General features: G+C 39.7%; 1 protein-coding gene across 7 annotated transcripts in view; it reads right to left on the bottom strand.

The window, feature by feature from the left end:
* Nucleotides 1-524: 524 nt before the first annotated feature.
* The window catches only part of arvcfb (ARVCF delta catenin family member b), a 228,171-nt gene continuing 209,509 nt past the window's right edge, over nucleotides 525-19,186 (bottom strand). For 4 of the 7 annotated variants that reach the window (XM_038702628.1, XM_038702622.1, XM_038702623.1 and 1 more), the window contains 8 exons: nucleotides 18,579-18,729; nucleotides 18,146-18,338; nucleotides 17,103-17,214; nucleotides 16,551-16,638; nucleotides 14,969-15,022; nucleotides 11,767-11,858; nucleotides 9,423-9,535; nucleotides 525-3,527 (listed from right to left, as the gene is read on the bottom strand). In XM_038702628.1, coding sequence (XP_038558556.1) covers nucleotides 9,434-9,535; nucleotides 11,767-11,858; nucleotides 14,969-15,022; nucleotides 16,551-16,638; nucleotides 17,103-17,214; nucleotides 18,146-18,338; nucleotides 18,579-18,729 — 792 coding nt within the window. In that variant the 3' untranslated portion in view covers nucleotides 525-3,527; nucleotides 9,423-9,433. The remainder of the gene's footprint in view (nucleotides 3,528-9,422; nucleotides 9,536-11,766; nucleotides 11,859-14,968; nucleotides 15,023-16,550; nucleotides 16,639-17,102; nucleotides 17,215-18,145; nucleotides 18,339-18,578; nucleotides 18,730-19,186) is intronic. The other 3 variants (XM_038702625.1, XM_038702624.1, XM_038702626.1) reach the window with 3 other exon arrangements.

The raw sequence follows: 19,186 nt of genomic DNA, 5'->3' as shown, positions 1-19,186 counted from the left end.
TCTACGGGGAGAGCAGTGATTGGTGGTTATGTAGGGACTGAACCCTTCTATAGAATTTGACCTCTAACCCCTTGTTTTGTTACCTCAGAATAGCACTGTACCCTTCTATGGGTCTGACCTTTTATTTTGCAGACCCATGCTATGGTACCTAACAGATACCTAAACATATCCTATATAAGCTTTGTTTGATGTACAGAGAGACAGAGTGGCCATCGGGCTGGGTCACTCTCCAAGCTGCTGCAGAGCTTGTAATTGATGCTGAACTCCTTGATGTAATAAACTTTTATGATCAAGAACAGTGTCAAGCGGGTTTCTTCTCAACACATCATCGCAGCATTATTGTTTGGACACCACAGAATCTAAACTGTTCAGGGTGAGCACCACAAATGAAATTCTATTTTTGTATTTTAGGTGGATTGTAATGAGCACTGTAGCCTCTAGGGGCTGCTATCATGACTTCAGGCCTTGAGTCTGAATGGAAATGATTACACAAAATAAAATAAGACGCAGAATCGAGCAACATCTTCTTTCCAGGCATGATTTATTGAAAACACACCAAATTTATACTCTACAAACCAGTATTTTTCCGTTATGTTTCACAAGCGTAATATTTGCCTCTGGGTATTAGTAAAATTAACATAATACATTCTGTCACTGTGGCATCGCTTCTGCTCGCTACGAAAGCATTAACAACTTCACTCCTCTAGGAAATCAAAACCATGTTTTCGATTGAATCTACCTTTTTAAAAGTTTATAATACAACGTAATACAAGGCAGAAACCCACCAACAGTCTAAACTACTTCGGGTTGGGGGGTGCAGGGTGAATGAAAGAGTTGAGTAGAGGAAAAAGGGAGGAAGAGTGACACAGGAGGAGAAGGGGGGTGAAGTGAACAGACAGGATGGACAGATGACAGTTGAAAGGGGGCAATAAAGTTATATAAAACACACATCTTTATCTACCATGGAAAAGGTTAAGGCACATGATAGGTACAAACACATCTGCTACTGAGTAGTACAGTTACTTTATTTTGACGGTCTTGGATCAGTTATATCTACACAGGTAGGTTTGTTTGATTCGATGTGTGTCCGTGTCCTGCATTTATTTTACAGCACAGTCGCTTGGCTCTTTGTTTTGTAAATGTACAACGCGCTGCACATCCACAAAACCAAATAAAACCCCCGTTTTTGAGTGCATGTAAATACAACTCCAGATCCTTTGGTTGTGGTGCTGCAAAGCGCAGTCAGGAATAGACAGTCATATGGGTCTTTGTTGCAAGGGTTCAGTATTGTCCAATGAAAGCACACACTTCTGAGGACACACAAAAGGGATGCTGGGTATTATTATAACTTTTTTTAACCTCTGGAATTAAAATGTATACAGTAAGTTTTTTTGTAGTTTATTAATTTTTACCACAACGTACATCTTTGTAAACACTGTGTAAAATATGCAAGCTTTATAAAGTCACATACGCCACAAAGAAAAATCAGACTTCAATGCAGGCACATGCCGTTCGCCTTGATGACGCATGAGTGATACCAACTTGGATTGAATTCTCTTTCTGTCTCCCGTCCACAGTGAATCAGAAAGGCAGAAGCCAGAGAGGAAACTGTACACATCATCTCTAGATTTTGTGTGTATCCTCTCAACAAACAAGAGAAACATGTCAGTATGATTCTGTCTCTCTCTGCTTGTCAACTGCCTACCCTACAACGTTGTAAAAATATATACTATATGACCAAACTTGATGTTTTGTTTTGTACAGTGCGATGCAACTCTTTTATTTTGCTTTGAACATCCAGATCCACTGGTAACCTGTACGCTCTTCCTGCACATGAATGAATTAGTTAATATCCAAATGACACCACAAAAAAACTGGCACTTGGAAAGAATAGAATATAAACATCTGTACAGTTTTTCTTCATGCTCACGATTGAATATTTCTCTTTAAGATGCACTGGTGAAGGGGGGATTCAGGGTTGGCGGTAACTTGATCTGAATGCATCGGGAAGAAAAATGAAGGGACTTCTATTCTGTTCTTTAACATCCGTCTGACCGCTGACCCCTCCAGACTGTCTCTTTTGAAGATGCAGGGGCTGTCAGACAACATGTCTTTCATCGCCTTCAGAAAGAACACTGCAGATAAACTTTGTTTCTGTAACTTTTTTTTGACAAATACAAAATATAAATAGGTGATCGCCGGCGTAACTCGACAATATTTGACACACATTTAAGTTACGTGGTTATTTCTTGTTTACAAACATAGTGAGCCTTTATCAAATGACATGTGCTTTCCAAACAATGTGATATTAACATACAACTAAGAAGTCTGTAATTTTTGTCGAGTTTTTGTTCCTTCATTTTTCTGTTTTTTTTTTCCTTTTCACCCTTATATACATTTATATAAAACCCAACAAAAATAAAAAAAGTCCTTTTTAGATCTATTCTTTCAACAAGAGTAACAATCTTTTGCCTCTCTTTTCAAAAACACAAATCATTTATAAACAAAATGCCTTATATCCTCTTTAATACACATCATTGACAACCAGCTAGGAGACTTGCTACACAACCCGAGCGGTTACACAAGTAACCACAGCTGTGTGAGTGATGGTCAACATGTCACTCGGCCCCTGTTGATTAAAAAGAACGTTTCATTTCCATTTTAGATTCTGCGATGCAGCACGAACAGAAACCGACACTCCATCTGATGTACGCACTATGTCACGTTCCTTTCTCTAGACCTCAACTTGCAAACTCCTCACTTTATACACTGGACATCAATCACTCTAATTTCAAAGTATCTCAGTGCGCTTACTTTTTTTTTTTTTGAAATAACACAGTGAACCAAATAACTTGTAAGTGAATGAGACCAGACTGCTGTGAGTACATGTTTATCCATTATGCTACAGCTCTTCTCAGGCCCAGTTTATCTCTTTTCCTTTTCCTTTCTTGTGTCCATCCCACCAATCTGAAAACATTCAGTGACCTTCAAACACACCAGTCCATACCTGTTCACATCAAAATACCAAACCTACAACCATGTAAAAAATCTCAAAAACCCACAAAATTGAGGCATGAACTTCTTCCAGATGTGCAAACTTCCCATTTTGTCTCCTTCAGGTTTCTGTCAAAAACACTTTCAAACTCCTTTTCCATTCACTTCCTTCATCTCGCTTTTTTCCCCGCCCTTCATAAGTCCATTCCTTCACCAGCACCGGCCTCTGTTCGTTTCTTTTCACCGGTAGACCTCAACAAGAGTCAACACTGTAAAATTCACATAATGTCCAGTGGGAATGTAGATATGAGAAACTAGTAGGAGTAGTCACTTTTTATCGTTTTTTTTCTTTAATTCTGAAAAGCATGAGGACGCTGGCTGCTGCTGGGTTGTCGCTGTTGAGATTTTCATTTATTTTTTAATCCTCTTTTCTGTACAAAGTCCAACTCCAAAGATGAGCTCCATGTGAAATGGCAGTGGTGATATGAGAGATCCTCCTCTAGCTGGGGTGTTGCGCTGTCGTTATTTTAAGCCTGAAGCAGGTGGACAAGAGAGAAATATTAGAGGAACTACAAACATACAGTCATTGTATGGTCATTGAAGAGTTTCAGTTTTAAATGCTACACAGCCACTGTACAAAAGAAATGACAACAATCATGGCAAATAATAACGTCAAAACTACATAACAGTGATATAAAGGAAAAGGTGGCATTATTCTATGGTTTTTGCTGCTGTCAAAAAATCACATTAAAAGACCAAAACCAACACTGAGGTTTAATTTTGTAAAGCTGTACAAATTATTTTTTTTTATTAACAATGGATTCAATGACTCAATTTAAAGTGAAAGGGGTTGCTTGCTGTGACAAACCCAGAGTATAATCACCCGACTATGTATCTCCCCTCAGCTCTATGGAGCATTTTACCATCATTTGGCTCATTGTTTTGGTTTTCTAGTCCACAACTTTGCAGGCAGTAGAGCCCAGCTGCTTTAAAAGCTCTTTTAACCCACTGTATGCTACCTGCCCAGCACCAAACAGCAGACAGAAACTTAACAACTAGCTGGTGGCATTCAGAAGCTAAAGAGCTGGATATTTCCCTCAGCAGTTGGTAGAGGCCAAAATAGAGCTAAAAGGTATCCGATTACATTTGCCAGGTGGCCAGGAAGAGGACTTCAAATGAATGTCAGTGTTGCTGCATGTCTGCTGGTGGTGTAAATAGTTAAGTGTTTTGCTAACACTGAGTAACTTTCTAAAGCTGTAATATGTCAAATGTGATCTTCAGTTTGTTGTGGAGTTCTGTCCAAATTTAAAAGGTGATTTGATATATTATGTCTAGTCTTTACATCCATGTCACCTACAACATTTCAAACAGGAATGAATAGTGCATTTTTTGAGGTCTATGTTCAGCTGCAGATTAACACACATTTGGCATGTGGTGACTGGATGTCTATGACAGAGAGAGAAAGGATATACTGTTTTTGATTTTGGTCTTTTCATGAGATTTGCTGAAAATAAGGATCCCTTTGAATATCACCAGTGTTTTCCTTAAACATTTCACACAAAAATGTATTTTTTTTAAAGTAGGAACCACATTTTGCCATCAGTGATTATTAATTTAGAACGAAACTCTCCAGTTGTGCTTTCGTGTCAGACAGGAAGACAATCAGTTGGTAAAATCACATCACTGTCAACAAATCATGCCAGTCCAGATGGCAAATGGAGACAAGAGACAGCAAAACAGATGCTTAATGTCCCGGTTGAAATCCTGCATATGTTAAATGGAGTGAAAATTACTTACCTGATGGTTTTTAATATTACCTATAATATCTGTTTTACTAAAGTGCCAAAATGACAATGAACACCACAAATCATACCACTGTGTCTCTTAAGAGTCGTCCTGTGATGTGTTTCCTACATCAGTGAAATGGATGGAGATGAAAGAATTGAATGCATGGCCACTGACAAAGATGACTAAGATAAGAAAATGACGATGAGGAAGACAGTGAGGTCTGACAAGAGGCCTCTGGCAAAGAAGAGTACGACAGCAGTGAGGAGGAGGCAGAAGGAGATAAACGCTACTGGCAGATTAATGACAAGTACTGAAGCTCACCCAGATCAGCTTGCAGCTTTACAAAAGTCATTCAGTGGGACAATAAATTGTGGATGAGTTTGAGAATTCAGTCAAACACCGTAGGGCAAACAGTCACTAATGCACTGTAAATAAAATATATACAAGCTTAAAGACATGACTAATTTATTGACTTGTGTAACAAACTGATTCTACTGTTGCCTTACAGCTAAAGTAAGGCATGAAAAACCAAGAAACCAAGAAAAATGGAAAACAAGAAGAAACTCAGCTGCTCGTGAATGCAGGAGGATGTTCTGACAAAAACAAAAATTTCAAACTTTCAACAGAAAGCCTTCGTTACATTTGAGGGGTTTTAGTTGTAGCTCTAATTACTGAAACAGATAAAAGCTTTCTGTTTAAATACATTTGAGTTTCTCCACAAAAAAAAAAAAGACATTTTAAGAAATCTCTCAACCACAAAGAGAAGCTTAAATTCTTTCTTTCTGTAATTTACGTGGAAATATGACTAATATATATATGTCTAAGTTACATAATGTGCCACTTAGTAAACATTTATACAATGAATTTTTTAGCACAACATATTTAAATCAGCTACTTTAGATCTCAAAATGTATGTAAACTGAATTAATGTGAGCCCACTCTCCATTACATCTCTGCCTTTTACATATTATATTATGTGTGAGTCGATAATGAGAATTTGTGCGCGTACACATTATAAGTGCTGGCTTCCATCATCAACTTATCAACTTACATGAAATATTTATCTGAAGTCATCTTGCATTGACCAAAGAAACTGTGCGTATGATGAGTGCAGACAGAGAAGAGGTTTTCTGTGAGTGTGTGTACGTGCATGTGCATATCTTTTTCTTTCCCTCTACTGCTTTTCATTAAGGGGATAACTGAGTCCTTGCAGCATCTATCTGAAGTGCAGAAGAATGATTCCCCATCATCATTTGCCACCAATTTCAGCAAAGGCTGCCAGGGGAAGCAGTGAGTGAAGCTAGGCGTACATTTAAATCAGACGGGTGGTGCTGAATTGTAAACAGAGACCACAGCCTGTGTACTGAGTATTACAAAGTGGAGTCAATTTGATTGTTGCAAAATTTAGGCGTTGCAGTAGTAAAATAGCAGTTGCAATATTAAGGTTCACTAAGCCCTGCCCTCCTTAGTAACTGTTTCTACACATACCTTCACGCACATCACATTGTGCTATATATACACTCACCTAAAGGATTATTAGGAACACCATACTAATACTGTGTTTGACCCCCTTTCGCCTTCAGAACTGCCTTAATTCTACATGCCATTGATTCAACAAGGTGCTGAAAGCATTCTTGTTGAAATGTTGGCCCATATTGATAGGATAGCATCTTGCAGTTGATGGAGATTTGTGGGATGCACATCCAGGGCACGAAGCTCCCGTTCCACCACATCCCAAAGATGCTCTATTGGGTTGAGATCTGGTGACTGTGGGGGCCATTTTAGTACAGTGAACTCATTGTCATGTTCAAGAAACCAATTTGAAATGACTGGAGCTTTGTGACATGGTGCGTTATCCTGCTGGAAGTAGCCATCAGAGGATGGGTACATGGTGGCCATAAAGGGATGAACACGGTCAGAAACAATGCTCAGGTAGGCCGTGGCATTTAAACGATGCCCAATTGGCACTAAGGGGCCTAAAGTGTGCCAAGAAAACATCCCCTACACCATTACACCACCACCACCAGCCTGCACAGTGGTAACAAGGCATGATGGATCCATGTTCTCATTCTGTTTACGCCAAATTCTGACTCTACCATCTGAATGTCTCAACAGAAATCGAGACTCATCAGACCAGGCAACATTTTTCCAGTCTTCAACTGCCCAATTTTGGTGAGCTCTTGCAAATTGTAGCCTCTTTTTCCTATTTGTAGTGGAGATGAGTGGTACCCGGTGGGGTCTTCTGCTGTTGTAGCCCGTCCGCCTCAAGGTTGTGCATGTTGTGGCTTCACAAATGCTTTGCTACATACCTCGGTTGTAACAAGTGGTTATTCCAGTCAAAGTTGCTCTTCTATCAGCTTGAATCAGTCGGCCCATTCTCCTCTGACCTCTAGCATCAACGAGGCATTTTCGCCCACAGGACTGCCGCATACTGGATGTTTTTCCCTTTTCACACCATTCTTTGTAAACCCTAGAAATGGTTGTGCGTGAAAATCCCAGTAACTGAGCAGATTGTGAAATACTCAGACCGGCCCGTCTGGCACCAACAACCATGCTCAAAATTCTTTCCCATTCTGACATTCAGTTTGGAGTTCAGGAGATTGTCTTGACCAGGACCACACCCCTAAATGCATTGAAGCAACTGCCATGTGATTGGTTGATTAGATAATTGCATTAATGAGAAATTGAACAGGTGTTCCTAATAATCCTTTAGGTGAGTGTAAATATATATCAGAGGTCACATGCCTCTTTAGCAACTAGGGCTTAAGTGTCTTTCTCAGGGACACATTGGTATGTCACAGTGGACTTCTCTCACACTAAAGGCATGTTGTGCAGTTTACGATATTAACGGGGGCAGATTTATCTCTTGAAATTCTAAAACAATGGGTTCTTTATTCAAAACATAGGTATACAACAGCTATTGTGTATCTTCTCATTTCTAGCCTGATTGTCGCTAAGAAATTTTATTAGCAGTAGCTAGCTAAGTTAAAAACGATGCCACTGGTGGATTTTCTAATAATGTGCTTAGCTGACTCCCTTTAAGACTCTTTTAAAAGGGGGCCAAGAAATGAAATAATGCTAAAAGACTGAGGCCAAAGCTGCCTGTCCCAGAAAAACAGTTAGCTCCATCAGCAGCCGATGAGCTTGTTTGTCAGCTGTTATATCTAACATAGTGTTTCCGCTTCGCTACTAATGTACTGCGCTGGTTAGACGGGCATGGCAACGACTCAAGCTTACAGATAAACACACACCAGTCTTTACACTTTTTCTCTTGTGGTTTTGGGGGGAAAAAAACACTACAACCTGTTTAACTAGATTATCACTCGTGCCTCTACTCTGTGCAAACTGCTTCATCATGTGGACAGATCTAAAGCTTGACAGGCCTTCTGTGCCTACTTACGATTGCTAAGGCTATGAGTGAACAGTCGCCGTTTAAGATAGGTGTTTGGAGAACTTTCAATGAAAGAAAAGAAACAAAAAAGGAATCCAACCCAAGGAAACTGTTTCACTGGGACCGTGACATCAAAGTTGTGATTGTCAGTGTATTTCAGTGTCTGCAACATAATGTATGGTTTTACCTTTAAAAAACACAAATTTAACAGGCATTTTCATATAGATTAAAATCTTGCTTTTTTAGATCTACATGTAAAAAAAACTGTTTGCAGGATTATTCCTGTCTCAGATAGATTATGGTGATATCATTTATCAATTTGCATGTCCATCTGCATTGTCAAAGCTAGACCATCTTTATCAAGCGGCTCTCAGGTTCATCACAGATGCTGGCTATCACACACATCACTGCATCTTATACAGTATGGTAAATTGGCCATCACTTAAATTACGCAGGATGCTACACTGGTACATTTTCATTTATAAAGCCATTTTAGGTCTTTTGCCTTCTTGTATTTGTTTAAAGTTTTCTCACATGCAAAGTACATTTCATTTAAGATCTAGTGAGGGACTACTTTGTAAGGTGCCAAGAATGAGGACAGAAGCAGGAAAGAGGAGTCTGTATTGCTATGGCCCACCGTCCTGGAATGAACTCCAGTCTAAGTTTAAGATTGGCACGCCTGTTTCCTTAGCTGCTTTTAAAAAAAGAATATCAAACATTCTAACAGACATATGCACTTGTTTTAATTAACAGTAGTTAGATCTCTACATTTAGTCTTTTTAATTTTGTTTGTTTACATATTTAACTCATTAACGCATTTTTGTCTATGTAAATATTTTGTACATTTTGTGTAAATTGTTATTGTATTTTATTTTAATTTCCATAATGTATTGTTTCTCAACTTATGGTTGTAAACTTGTGTTTTACTTGTGCTATACAGGACTCCATTGTAAAAAAGATTTTTAAATACTGGTTTATATATATATTTATGAAATCTTACATAAAAATCTCAAATGTTTACACCTTAAAAAGTCATTTTCAATTGAACTGTAATTAAATTTCCATGAAAAGAACAAGGTGACTTCTCCAGCTGACTGCTCTGGGTGCAGGGTGACAGCAGGTCTACATGATACAGTGTGAGGGTGAAAGGAACACAGGCGGAAACGATGAACAGACAGGGAATGAAAAGGATGCTACAATCCAACCCAAGGCGTAAAGGTATGCTATTTTTTTTATTTTTCAGACCTACCATGCATGCATTTAGACCCAGGAGTCAACAGGCTGGGGCTTAACATCACAAGCGTCCACCAGACTGACCGCAGGCCTGTTACTCCTGATATAGTGTTTCCTATTTGTGTCATTCTGTGGCCAGAGGGGGACGGGTTAAAAAACACAGCAAAACAAAAAGAGGTCAATACATTTCACAAATACAGCACGCACACACACACGCAAGCACACACACACACACACACACACATATGTATACAGGATCAGAGAAGCCAGTGTTAGCTCCCTGCCTTAAGGAAAGCTTGGAAAGAAGTCAGAGTGATTACAAAACAGCATTCCAAACCATGCAAATGAAAGAGGGAGAGAGCAGTTTTAACGGCCAAGTTGCATTCAAAGCAGGCAGAACACCTCTGGGAAGTATAGACAGCAAACTCAGAAGACAGGTTTGGAGCAACGCTAGGAGATCTGTACACTCTGAAGACAACAACAACATGGCTGTTTGCTATGATTACTTCCGTCTGTGGCGTCTGAGCTGGCTATGGTATATGCCTTTACAACATGTGACAGTAAAACTTTAGCTCTAACTGGTTTAATAGTCTATCTAAAATACATGTATTATGTATTCATAAGCTGTGCACGGAGAGGATGCTCTTCTTAAACAAAGTTGCAATAATTCTTAAAAAGTAAACTTCCATTTTAGCTTTGTATCTGAGGGCAATGTTTTTCTCAATGCAAACATACCGACATCATTTCAATGTAGAAAAGAGATCAGTTACAATAAAAATAAAAACTGTTGGAGTAACTAACAACACCAGATGAAAATTGTTTGAAACTGTTTATGCAGACCTCCAGTGGTGTAACTTCTTAAATTATACAAGTTAAAGAAAAAGAAACTTCACGTTTAACTCTGGGGTCGACAATTTAATTAGCAGTATTTGTTGAAATCAATAAATCAAATGCTCTGAAAACAAACATGAAAAATATATCTGGTATCTGTGGCGGGACTGTAACAGGCACGTCCATGTGCACTGCGACATCAGTGTTGGGTGTGGTTACAGCTGCAACAAAGCACACTGCTGACAAGCCAAATAAACAAAATTTAAACTTTCAAATTGGGGGAACAGTGAAACATTTCTTTTCAGCCTGTTGTTAAGTTCCACTCTAAAGAAAACAAACAAGAAAATTATGAAATGCAAAAACTAAATGCTCCTCTCCCAATATTTTCACATCTAACTCTGTTAATTAAGGGTTTATTACTAACCAGAGTTGGTGGAGTTAGTGGAAAGTTTTATTTTATTTCTGCTGAGTTAAAATGAAATACGATAAATCTGCAAGGTAAAATTGCTGTTACTGTTATTGGCTGTTGAATGGTTAGAAAAAAAAGGACCTTTCTCTTTAACAAAAAGCTCTATCTCTTTAGGGTCCTTTCCATAATGTTGGAAGACACTTCTAATAACAATCTGAGCCTGCCAGTGGCAAAAACAAACAATTTAGTCGACATACATTGACGTTGCTAAAAGGATTACATTGCAGCTCTGTTTCGCTGCTGCCAGCTGCTCAGTACTGGAACATTTCAAAAATTGTTGTCCACATCAGTCACTTGGACACAAATACTTAGGAAAATCAGGTCCAGGTTGATACCTAACTCTGCTACAGACATCATTTCCACCCTCAATTTTTAAGAGTTAGTTTTAACCTGCATGGAGAAGCATATATATGACCATAAATCTAAAGAGACATACGCTAAACTGACTTTAATGGATTATATTGCATTCATTTTACAATCCCACAGGGATCATCCTTTTCATCTAGCACTACAGTAGATCAAAAGTAAACTACAAAAAGTACTTGAGAGTCCTCTGACGCATGTCAGACATCCTCGGAGGCTATTATCCTGTGACTCCTCTTTGAGGCCGGATTGCCAATCAGCTCAGCAATAAACAAACTTTGGCTGCAGTGTGAAACGGCTGTATAATCAGCAAGCGACCACTTGATAATGCAGCAGTCTGTTCATTGCCAAGGCAAGGGTCGTCTCCATGAGGAGCGGTTGTTGGCGGTTCTTTTAATCAGTCTCAGATTAATTACTTTACAGACACCAAAAGCTTACACTCAATTAACTGGAGGCTTGCAGATCTGAGGCTGTCCACAGCGCTGAGCTGTGGCGGGCAGCATTAACAGAGAATGACAACTTCCAGCCTCTTTAAAGAATCAATAGGATTAAGAGCTTCTAATGAGGACCACCACAGAAAACATGAAGAGAGAGGGAACGAGAGAGACATAGAGGGAGAGAACATTTTCAACGACACATCATTATTTCATCCTCTATGCCCCGATCCCCCAAAAGACCAGAAGAGGTCTGCCTGTACCTTTAATGGCTCCCGTTCTGTCAGGTCCACTGTGCCGTCGCCTGCTTTGTATTTGCAGTCCTTGTCCCTCTGGTCAATGGTGGAGTAACCATCTAATGGGGTCAGAGAACAGCGGTCAGCTAATTCCTCTCCGTTCTCATTTAAAATCAAACAGTGGCAGCTCGTGTTTTAACCTGTGTGGAGTGACAGACTGAAAGGTTTTCTGCACTGGAACACTTACGAGAGTCCCAGGAAGTTGTTGGACACTTAAAAGTAGAATAAACATGCCTCCACATTCGTATCTTGTGCTTGTCCAAACTTTCTGGCGCTCATGTTATTTACCACCACAGTGGGTTTAAAACAAACTATATGAAGTACCTTCACGCGGTATTTGACCTTGTCCTCATAACCGTCTTTAAAAATGCACTCTCACATATTCCAGCTCAGAGCTGGTATTTATTAAGCATCACACCAGAGTAGGAAATCAGCCCTCACTGCCCAAAACCTCTCGTGACGCATAAGGCATTTGGTTTTACTCTCAGACTTAAGAGTTTAAGCTTTTTATCAACATTTTTAACCTGAAAAATGACTCCTATCATAAAAATATTTAGCAGAGCTCCAGAGGTTTCATGACCTGATAGGAGTCGCCAAAGCATGGCATTTAGAGACATTCATGGATGACAATGAGACCATTAAGAGAGTGACTGATCTTGTGTGAGATGCAAAAGAAAACACATGCATTCTTCACAAACCACCTCTCAACATCACAGCGACAGGGAAGATGTAGCTTTGCAAAAGTAAAGATTTGGGTCTGTTACCACCAAGGTTATTAACGTTAACAAAGACGAACGAAATAACGAAAACTAGATGTGAAAAAACATTGTCGTTAACTGAAATAAAAATAAAAACGAGGATTTACAAAAAAAAAACATAAACTAAAACTGCATTGTAGGTTTGCAAAACTAACTAAAATGAAAGAATAAATGTCCTTAGTTTTCGTTTATTTATTTATTTTACAGGACCTAACAAGCCTGCATTTCGAGTAGATATATGAAGCCGGGGGAAATAATGTTCCGGGGGAGTTGATCTGGCTGGACCGGCAGTTCAGCGGTGCGCGCGGTGATTAGCCTTTAGGCACTGTTGATGAGCCGCGGGTGTGTTATGATTTTGTCCTCCGCGTGAAGAGCTGGCATGCTGCGTGTCCGTCAAGAGAGCCCGGGGTCAGGGCGGCATCTGGCCACAGTGCTCATCCTGCGTGTGGGATAAACTTGCCCATTGATTGTGAGCTCCCCTTGTGCTGGGTTAATGTGTCTGCTGCTCATTATATTTACTGCATGTCAGCTAGTGTGTGTTGTTTTATGGGCTCACAGATATCTTCACATTGTTTTAATATCTATTTTTTGATTAGGTTAAGAGTTTAATATAACTCCAGGGCGCTAGAGACCTCTTGTTTGTGGCTCCAAGGGGGCCTCCACTATCTTCCAGTTTCTTAGCTGTCTATCAATTGTATTTCACTTCTATTTATTGTATTTCACCTATTTAACCAAGAATGACAGAGCTAGAGACTGATGTTTGAATTTCTTAGGACCACTGGGTAGTAGGATTAGGGTAGTTAGCTCTTTTTTCTGTATGTAGGTTAGAAATTATACTGTAGATTGCATGTGCTTCATTTATTTGTAGTATTTATTTCGACAATGTGTTGGTACTTCATATATAAAAGGGTATCTCTTTTCACAAATACTTCTGATTGTACTTGTATTTTAATGTTTTGTGAAAAAACTAAACTGGACTGAACTAAACTGAACTTGGCATTGTGTAGTGACAAAGACTACAACTAACACTAAAACTACTAAAAACTAAACTAAAACTAAGCATTTTCAAAAAATAAAAAATAAACTAGCACACCCACGTTGAAAAAACTAATTAAAACTAAATTGAAATTGAAAACAAAAAGTCAAAACCTTAGTAAAAACTAATGAAAAATCTAAAGCTATTATAATCTTGGTTACCACCAACAATTTCAGCAGTAATAAATCAAACTTTGATCACTTGTACAGCTCCTCAGATAATGCGCATATTCATTTATTAGTGCGGCACTCAGCTTGAAGTGACTTTATAACAATCATGGGGTTATTTATTTACTGATTCATTAATTCATTCATAATAACAGCAACACTATTACAATATCTGCATGTTGTTAGTGTGTATTTCTCAACACTGGGTGAGACTCAAATCATTTTTTCCCATCTGTAAGGTTGCATAGGTTAGCGGGGGGTGTAGCAATATCATCGCTGAGTGTGCACAATCCCTGCAAAATGTGCCGCTAATATTGGCATGTTAAAACAATGTGATTGGATAGAGCTGTATAGGAAATGTCATACAGCTCAGTCAAATCTCTATTTTAAACTGCATATACATTTATATGCATATATTGGTATATATGGTGATGGGGTAGAGGAGGATATTCATAAAGAAATTCAAATTTTGCCGCTGTTCAATATTTCAAACAGCAGAAAACTACAATATGTCATCCTAACTTTGACTTAACAGCTCTGATTGTTGTAAAACAGCAACATCACATTCTCTCCTGGGAGTCCCTCTCCTTGTTGAAAGTTACCGTAGGAAGCTTTTTACACGTCCTACTTTATGGTAGAAGTGTTTTTGGTCCTAGTTTAGCTTTCAGCACTATTCCTAGGAGGGATTCTTTGCCGCTTGATTAATATGGGCCCAGGGGTTTAAAGGAACACAAGATATACCCAAAGGTTATTCCTTCATGACAAAAATTCTTGTTCTATATATCACCCAAAGAGTCACACAATTCTCAATTTCATGAACGTAAGTTGCATTTCTTTATTTTTAAACAGCAGCAGGATTATTTACTTTGAAAGAAGCACAGCAGAGGAACAATAAGACTAAATATATTGAAGTGGAGAACCACCCACATCTTTTGGAGATAACGAAGGTCCAGCTTTGTACAAACATCTTGTTAAGAGAGGGGTCTTGCATTCAGCATCAAAGAGCGTCAAGTCTGTAGCTCTGTCCAAAGCCATCATACCGAGATCAGAGTGTTTGAATTTTCAGATTAAAAATAACATCTTGGCAGCGGGTAAAGAACTAGTAGAAGAGAAGTCGAATCAAATAAGACACTATTGGACACTGGAGAGAGATTAGAGGAGAGCTAGCTCCAGCTTGGCTAAGGACGATCATGCAGGATGGCTCTTACCTGGACCCAGCTCATCCATAGGTATCATATCACCACTGCCACATTTCCTGGTGCCTGAAAAGCATTCATATGCCATTTGTACAAAAGCGGCACACACACACGCTGAGTCACTGAGCCAAAACGCTACTGCTTTTCAGGGTAATGGTTCTCGGCCAGTGATTGAATAATGCAAACTGAGAGTGGGCAGGCATGAGTGCCGCGATTCATGTGCATGTATGGATGCAAAAAGAAAAAAAGAAAAATGGGGCACAAGGCCAAAAATCAGGACATTAAACTGCTGCTATGCTATTGACTCCTCTGTCAAAGAGATGTTTGTAGTTGGGCCAATGTACTGCACAAGTCCCCCGCCCTCCCCCACATATACTGCTGCTGTTAGAGAAAACCTATTCCAGTTTTTTGATTGTGGACACAGCTATACACACTTACTTAAGGGAGGGTACATTTTCATTATCTCCGACCCTATTACGTCAATTTATAGCCCACAACTGAAAATAAAACAGTTCAGCATCTAAAATAAGGACATTTCTTTTAAACTTTTTGAGGTTAGAAGGTTTTGGTTCAGCAGCAGCAGTATGCTGCTCCAAGCTCCATCTCCTCTTTTGTGTTCTTTATTTTTGAGCCCTATAAACGGCTTTATTGCAACATATAACACACTTCACCACACAGAGGATGAGAGCAGTAATGTGGCAGCTCTTCAATGTAGCCATGAGACAAAAAAAGACATGTCCTCAGCAAAGTGGACACACACAATCACACGCTGTTTGCTTTTCAAGTTAGTATTTCGTTTGAACCTGCCTGGAGGACGATACGGGTGGGATACGCCATGTCAGAACTAATTTTAATGAACCATTTGTAAACTTTACTCTGACTTGCATTTGCAGTACCTGAACTGTGTCGTGCACGGCTAGTTAAAGAATGAGTCTGGCGATATTCGATATTATACTTACTTATTATCCCATGAAAAGACCAAAACTAACCAATGAATTAATCCTACTCACAAGTGCAGTCTGTGTAGCTGAAGTCTGATATATCTTATTTGTCTCTGTTACAGAGACGGTGACATGTTGCTTCATTACGCTGAACATGGACACTGTGGTTAATTTGAGTCAGTGCCATAAGGACTGTCCAGCAGCTGAAAATAATGCTCATTAGAGCCATTTAGGACCCAAAAATGCACCATTTACTTAATATTGAGAAACATTTGCTAAAAACTACAGTGACCAGCTAGTTTAGGAAATTCTTAAATCTGTTTTTAAAACTGGAATTTAATGTGAGTACCACAGACAGGGCATGAAATTTAAAAAGTCTTGAGAGGCAAACTCAATTATTTTTGGTTTCGATCTTTTCAAGGGATTTGTTTACACTAACAACACGCCAGAATAACGCCAGCCTTATCCTTTCAATTAGGCCCTGGACCCCCATGTGGTCTCAAAACTCTAGTGAATCATATAATAGTGACATTTAAGTCTCATTTTGCTGGGGAACCCCTGACATCTTCTCTACCTTATCCCACCCACTTGGTCCTCTAAACAGGTGGAAACAGCAACAAGCACAAACGCACACCCACACACTTGAAACTAACCTTGGTTCTTCTCCATCAGGGGTAAAGTGGTGTCATCGTAGCCTGGCTTACCGTTCTTGGTTGCTTTAGGGGTGGCTGTCACCGTGGGCTGAGAGAAGAGGCAGAGCAAGCAGCATGTGAACGCAGCATCAAACAGAAACATGTTGAACACAGAGAATTCATTCACTCTCTTAACGCTGGGTTAGGGTTAGATTCTTACCATTTAACATGCTGACAGACTAAAACAATGTGTTAACATCAATTGTCTGTGTAATTCAACAGAATATAATGTCTGTAATGAGTGTCTGTAAGTAATGTCTTAATGTTAGAAATCCATTAGTACGTAGTAATACGCATGCTGCATTTAAACATTTAGTTGCAGGAGATATATCTCCCTCTAGAGTGACTAATGATGCTACTAATGTAGCAATGTAACTTAGTGGGACACTTCATTAATAGCAAAGTGGTTCTTCTCAGATTGTTGTGTCTCTAAATGAACCTGATATTACATAATAACACTTAGGATCCAGATTATATATGAAGGATAATCTCCACATCATTACAGTTCTGTACCTGGAAGTGGCTCTTGTTCCAGCCGTCCTTGGTTAAAGCGTTCCTCAGCTCCTTATAACTCCAGACCGTCTGCAGCACGTGGGACGCCGCCTTCGTTTCGCGAGCCGATTGGCTGCGGGGGCCACAAGAAGGAGGAGACACATACAGAAATAACAACAGCAATTAAAGTCAGAAACCTCATCCGACCTCCTAAACAGTGGGTATGCTAGCACGCTGCTGCAATCAATCTCTTCATTCAGTGGTGCTGAGTCCCCTGAGTGGCTCCAGGGTCTAGTTTTTAATTCATAGCCAGATGAGTGCACATTTCCTTTCATTAGCTACCTCTGAGCCACCAGTATTAATTACATGTGGGTGGTGGCCTCACTTCAAAGAAAGCTAATTTCATAAGGCTGAGAGGAAACACAACTATTTGGTGTGTGGACGAACTATGTATGTATGCGCTAGTTAGAGTGACTCTCTGTATGATCAATACTTCCACCGCACAAGGAAGAGCCTTTGAAAAGTGCTCTTGATCTTAATTTGAAAGTGTGGTGCAGACGCTCTTCATTTTGGAATGGGTAACATTGTGGTACTACAAGACATCTCCTGAATATCTCCCTTAATAGCTGTTCGTTATCAGGTTGTTGAGGAGATCGCTGGCATTAGAGGCACAACTACTTACTTACTTGTATAAGCAGCAGCTATAACAATGCCCTCATGCTCTAAAAGCCTGTTAATTAATGTGCGGTGGGTGGTGGTTTGTGTGGGCTCAGGCTTGTTAGAGTATAGCATTGTGGTCGCCAAGCTTGGGCCATTAGAGACACATTACATTATCCTCCATGAATACTAATTTAAAGGTCATATTGTAATCATTACATGTATAATGTATCCAGTGTTGAGTGTAAAAAAAGTCTAATTAATACAAAAAACAAAACTGATTTATAGCCATAATTTAATCCAAATATGACAGTCTGCTGGTTTAGATGCATTCCACCTAAAAATGTTGTAAAGCCACATCAATTATATTCACAATACAATATGTGACGTCCTACTAGAAGTCTTACCTTGTCCTGTTGATGGCGACCAGCTTCTCAATGGCCTGGGCCTGGATGAGGGAGCGGGCGTTTTCAGAGCTGTCAGTGACAATCTCATGGATGGTGTTGAGGATGGCGACCACAGTGTCCTCCTCCAGGTTTTTGGCTGGCCGCTGCTGACCGCTGGGCAGGTTGCTCACCAAGTCCCTCATGGCATAACTTCCTGTAAGGTGACAATAATAATAGGGATAAGGGATAATAATCACAATGGAATCATAATATGAAGGAATCTCTCCAAGGGAATAATTATAGTGACCAATAACTCTTTCACTGTACATAAGGGAATGTGAGTTTTGTTTTAAGACAGACTTGCAAACATTAATAATCCACTATATTTGTGTCAATTTGATATAAATTTGTTTTTGATTAAATCTTAAATTTCGGTGGTGCTAATGGTTTGTACCGATCAGGTCCTTGTTGCGGCGGTCAATGGACAGGTTGCGCAGGGCGATGGCCACAGCTCGGACCACCTTGTCAGAGTCGGAGCGCAGCAGCTCCACCAGGATGGGAAGACCTTTCTCCTTACGCACCGTGGCTCGGATGTAGTTGGACCACTGGAGGGCAGACAGAGGGCATGGCTGAGTGAGCGTACACTGTTAGCGACATCCTGTTTGACATTCAGTTAGACCTATAGACTCCCAGCTGGGAGCTGCCCAGCATGACCAAACATCTCTTCTTTTCCACCAAGCTCCACTAGAGGTGTCCAGGTCATCTTCATGACACCAGTCAAGGGAGGGGAGGACATTTTGATATTTGCCTTCTTGCTCACACACAACCCACACATACACACACTCTCAATCAATCAGTCACTGACTACATGATGGCTCAGCCCTGCTCCTTGGGGCTCTGAATGGACATGTGATATAATTTGTCTTGATTTAAACATCAGTAGATTTTACTTGTCATTTTTTGTAAAATAAAACATTAAGTTTGACATAAAAGGGTTTCTTTTCTAAGCACTGGTACCCCAAGAGATGCAATTAAGCAGCTGACAGACACAACTGAACCACC

Source organism: Micropterus salmoides, unplaced genomic scaffold, assembly GCF_014851395.1.
Source record: "Micropterus salmoides isolate LMB-PRFRI ecotype aquatic unplaced genomic scaffold, ASM1485139v1 Ms_hic_scaffold_7, whole genome shotgun sequence".
Lineage (NCBI taxonomy): Eukaryota > Metazoa > Chordata > Actinopteri > Centrarchiformes > Centrarchidae > Micropterus > Micropterus salmoides.
This window is presented reverse-complemented; position numbering and strand designations above follow the sequence as displayed.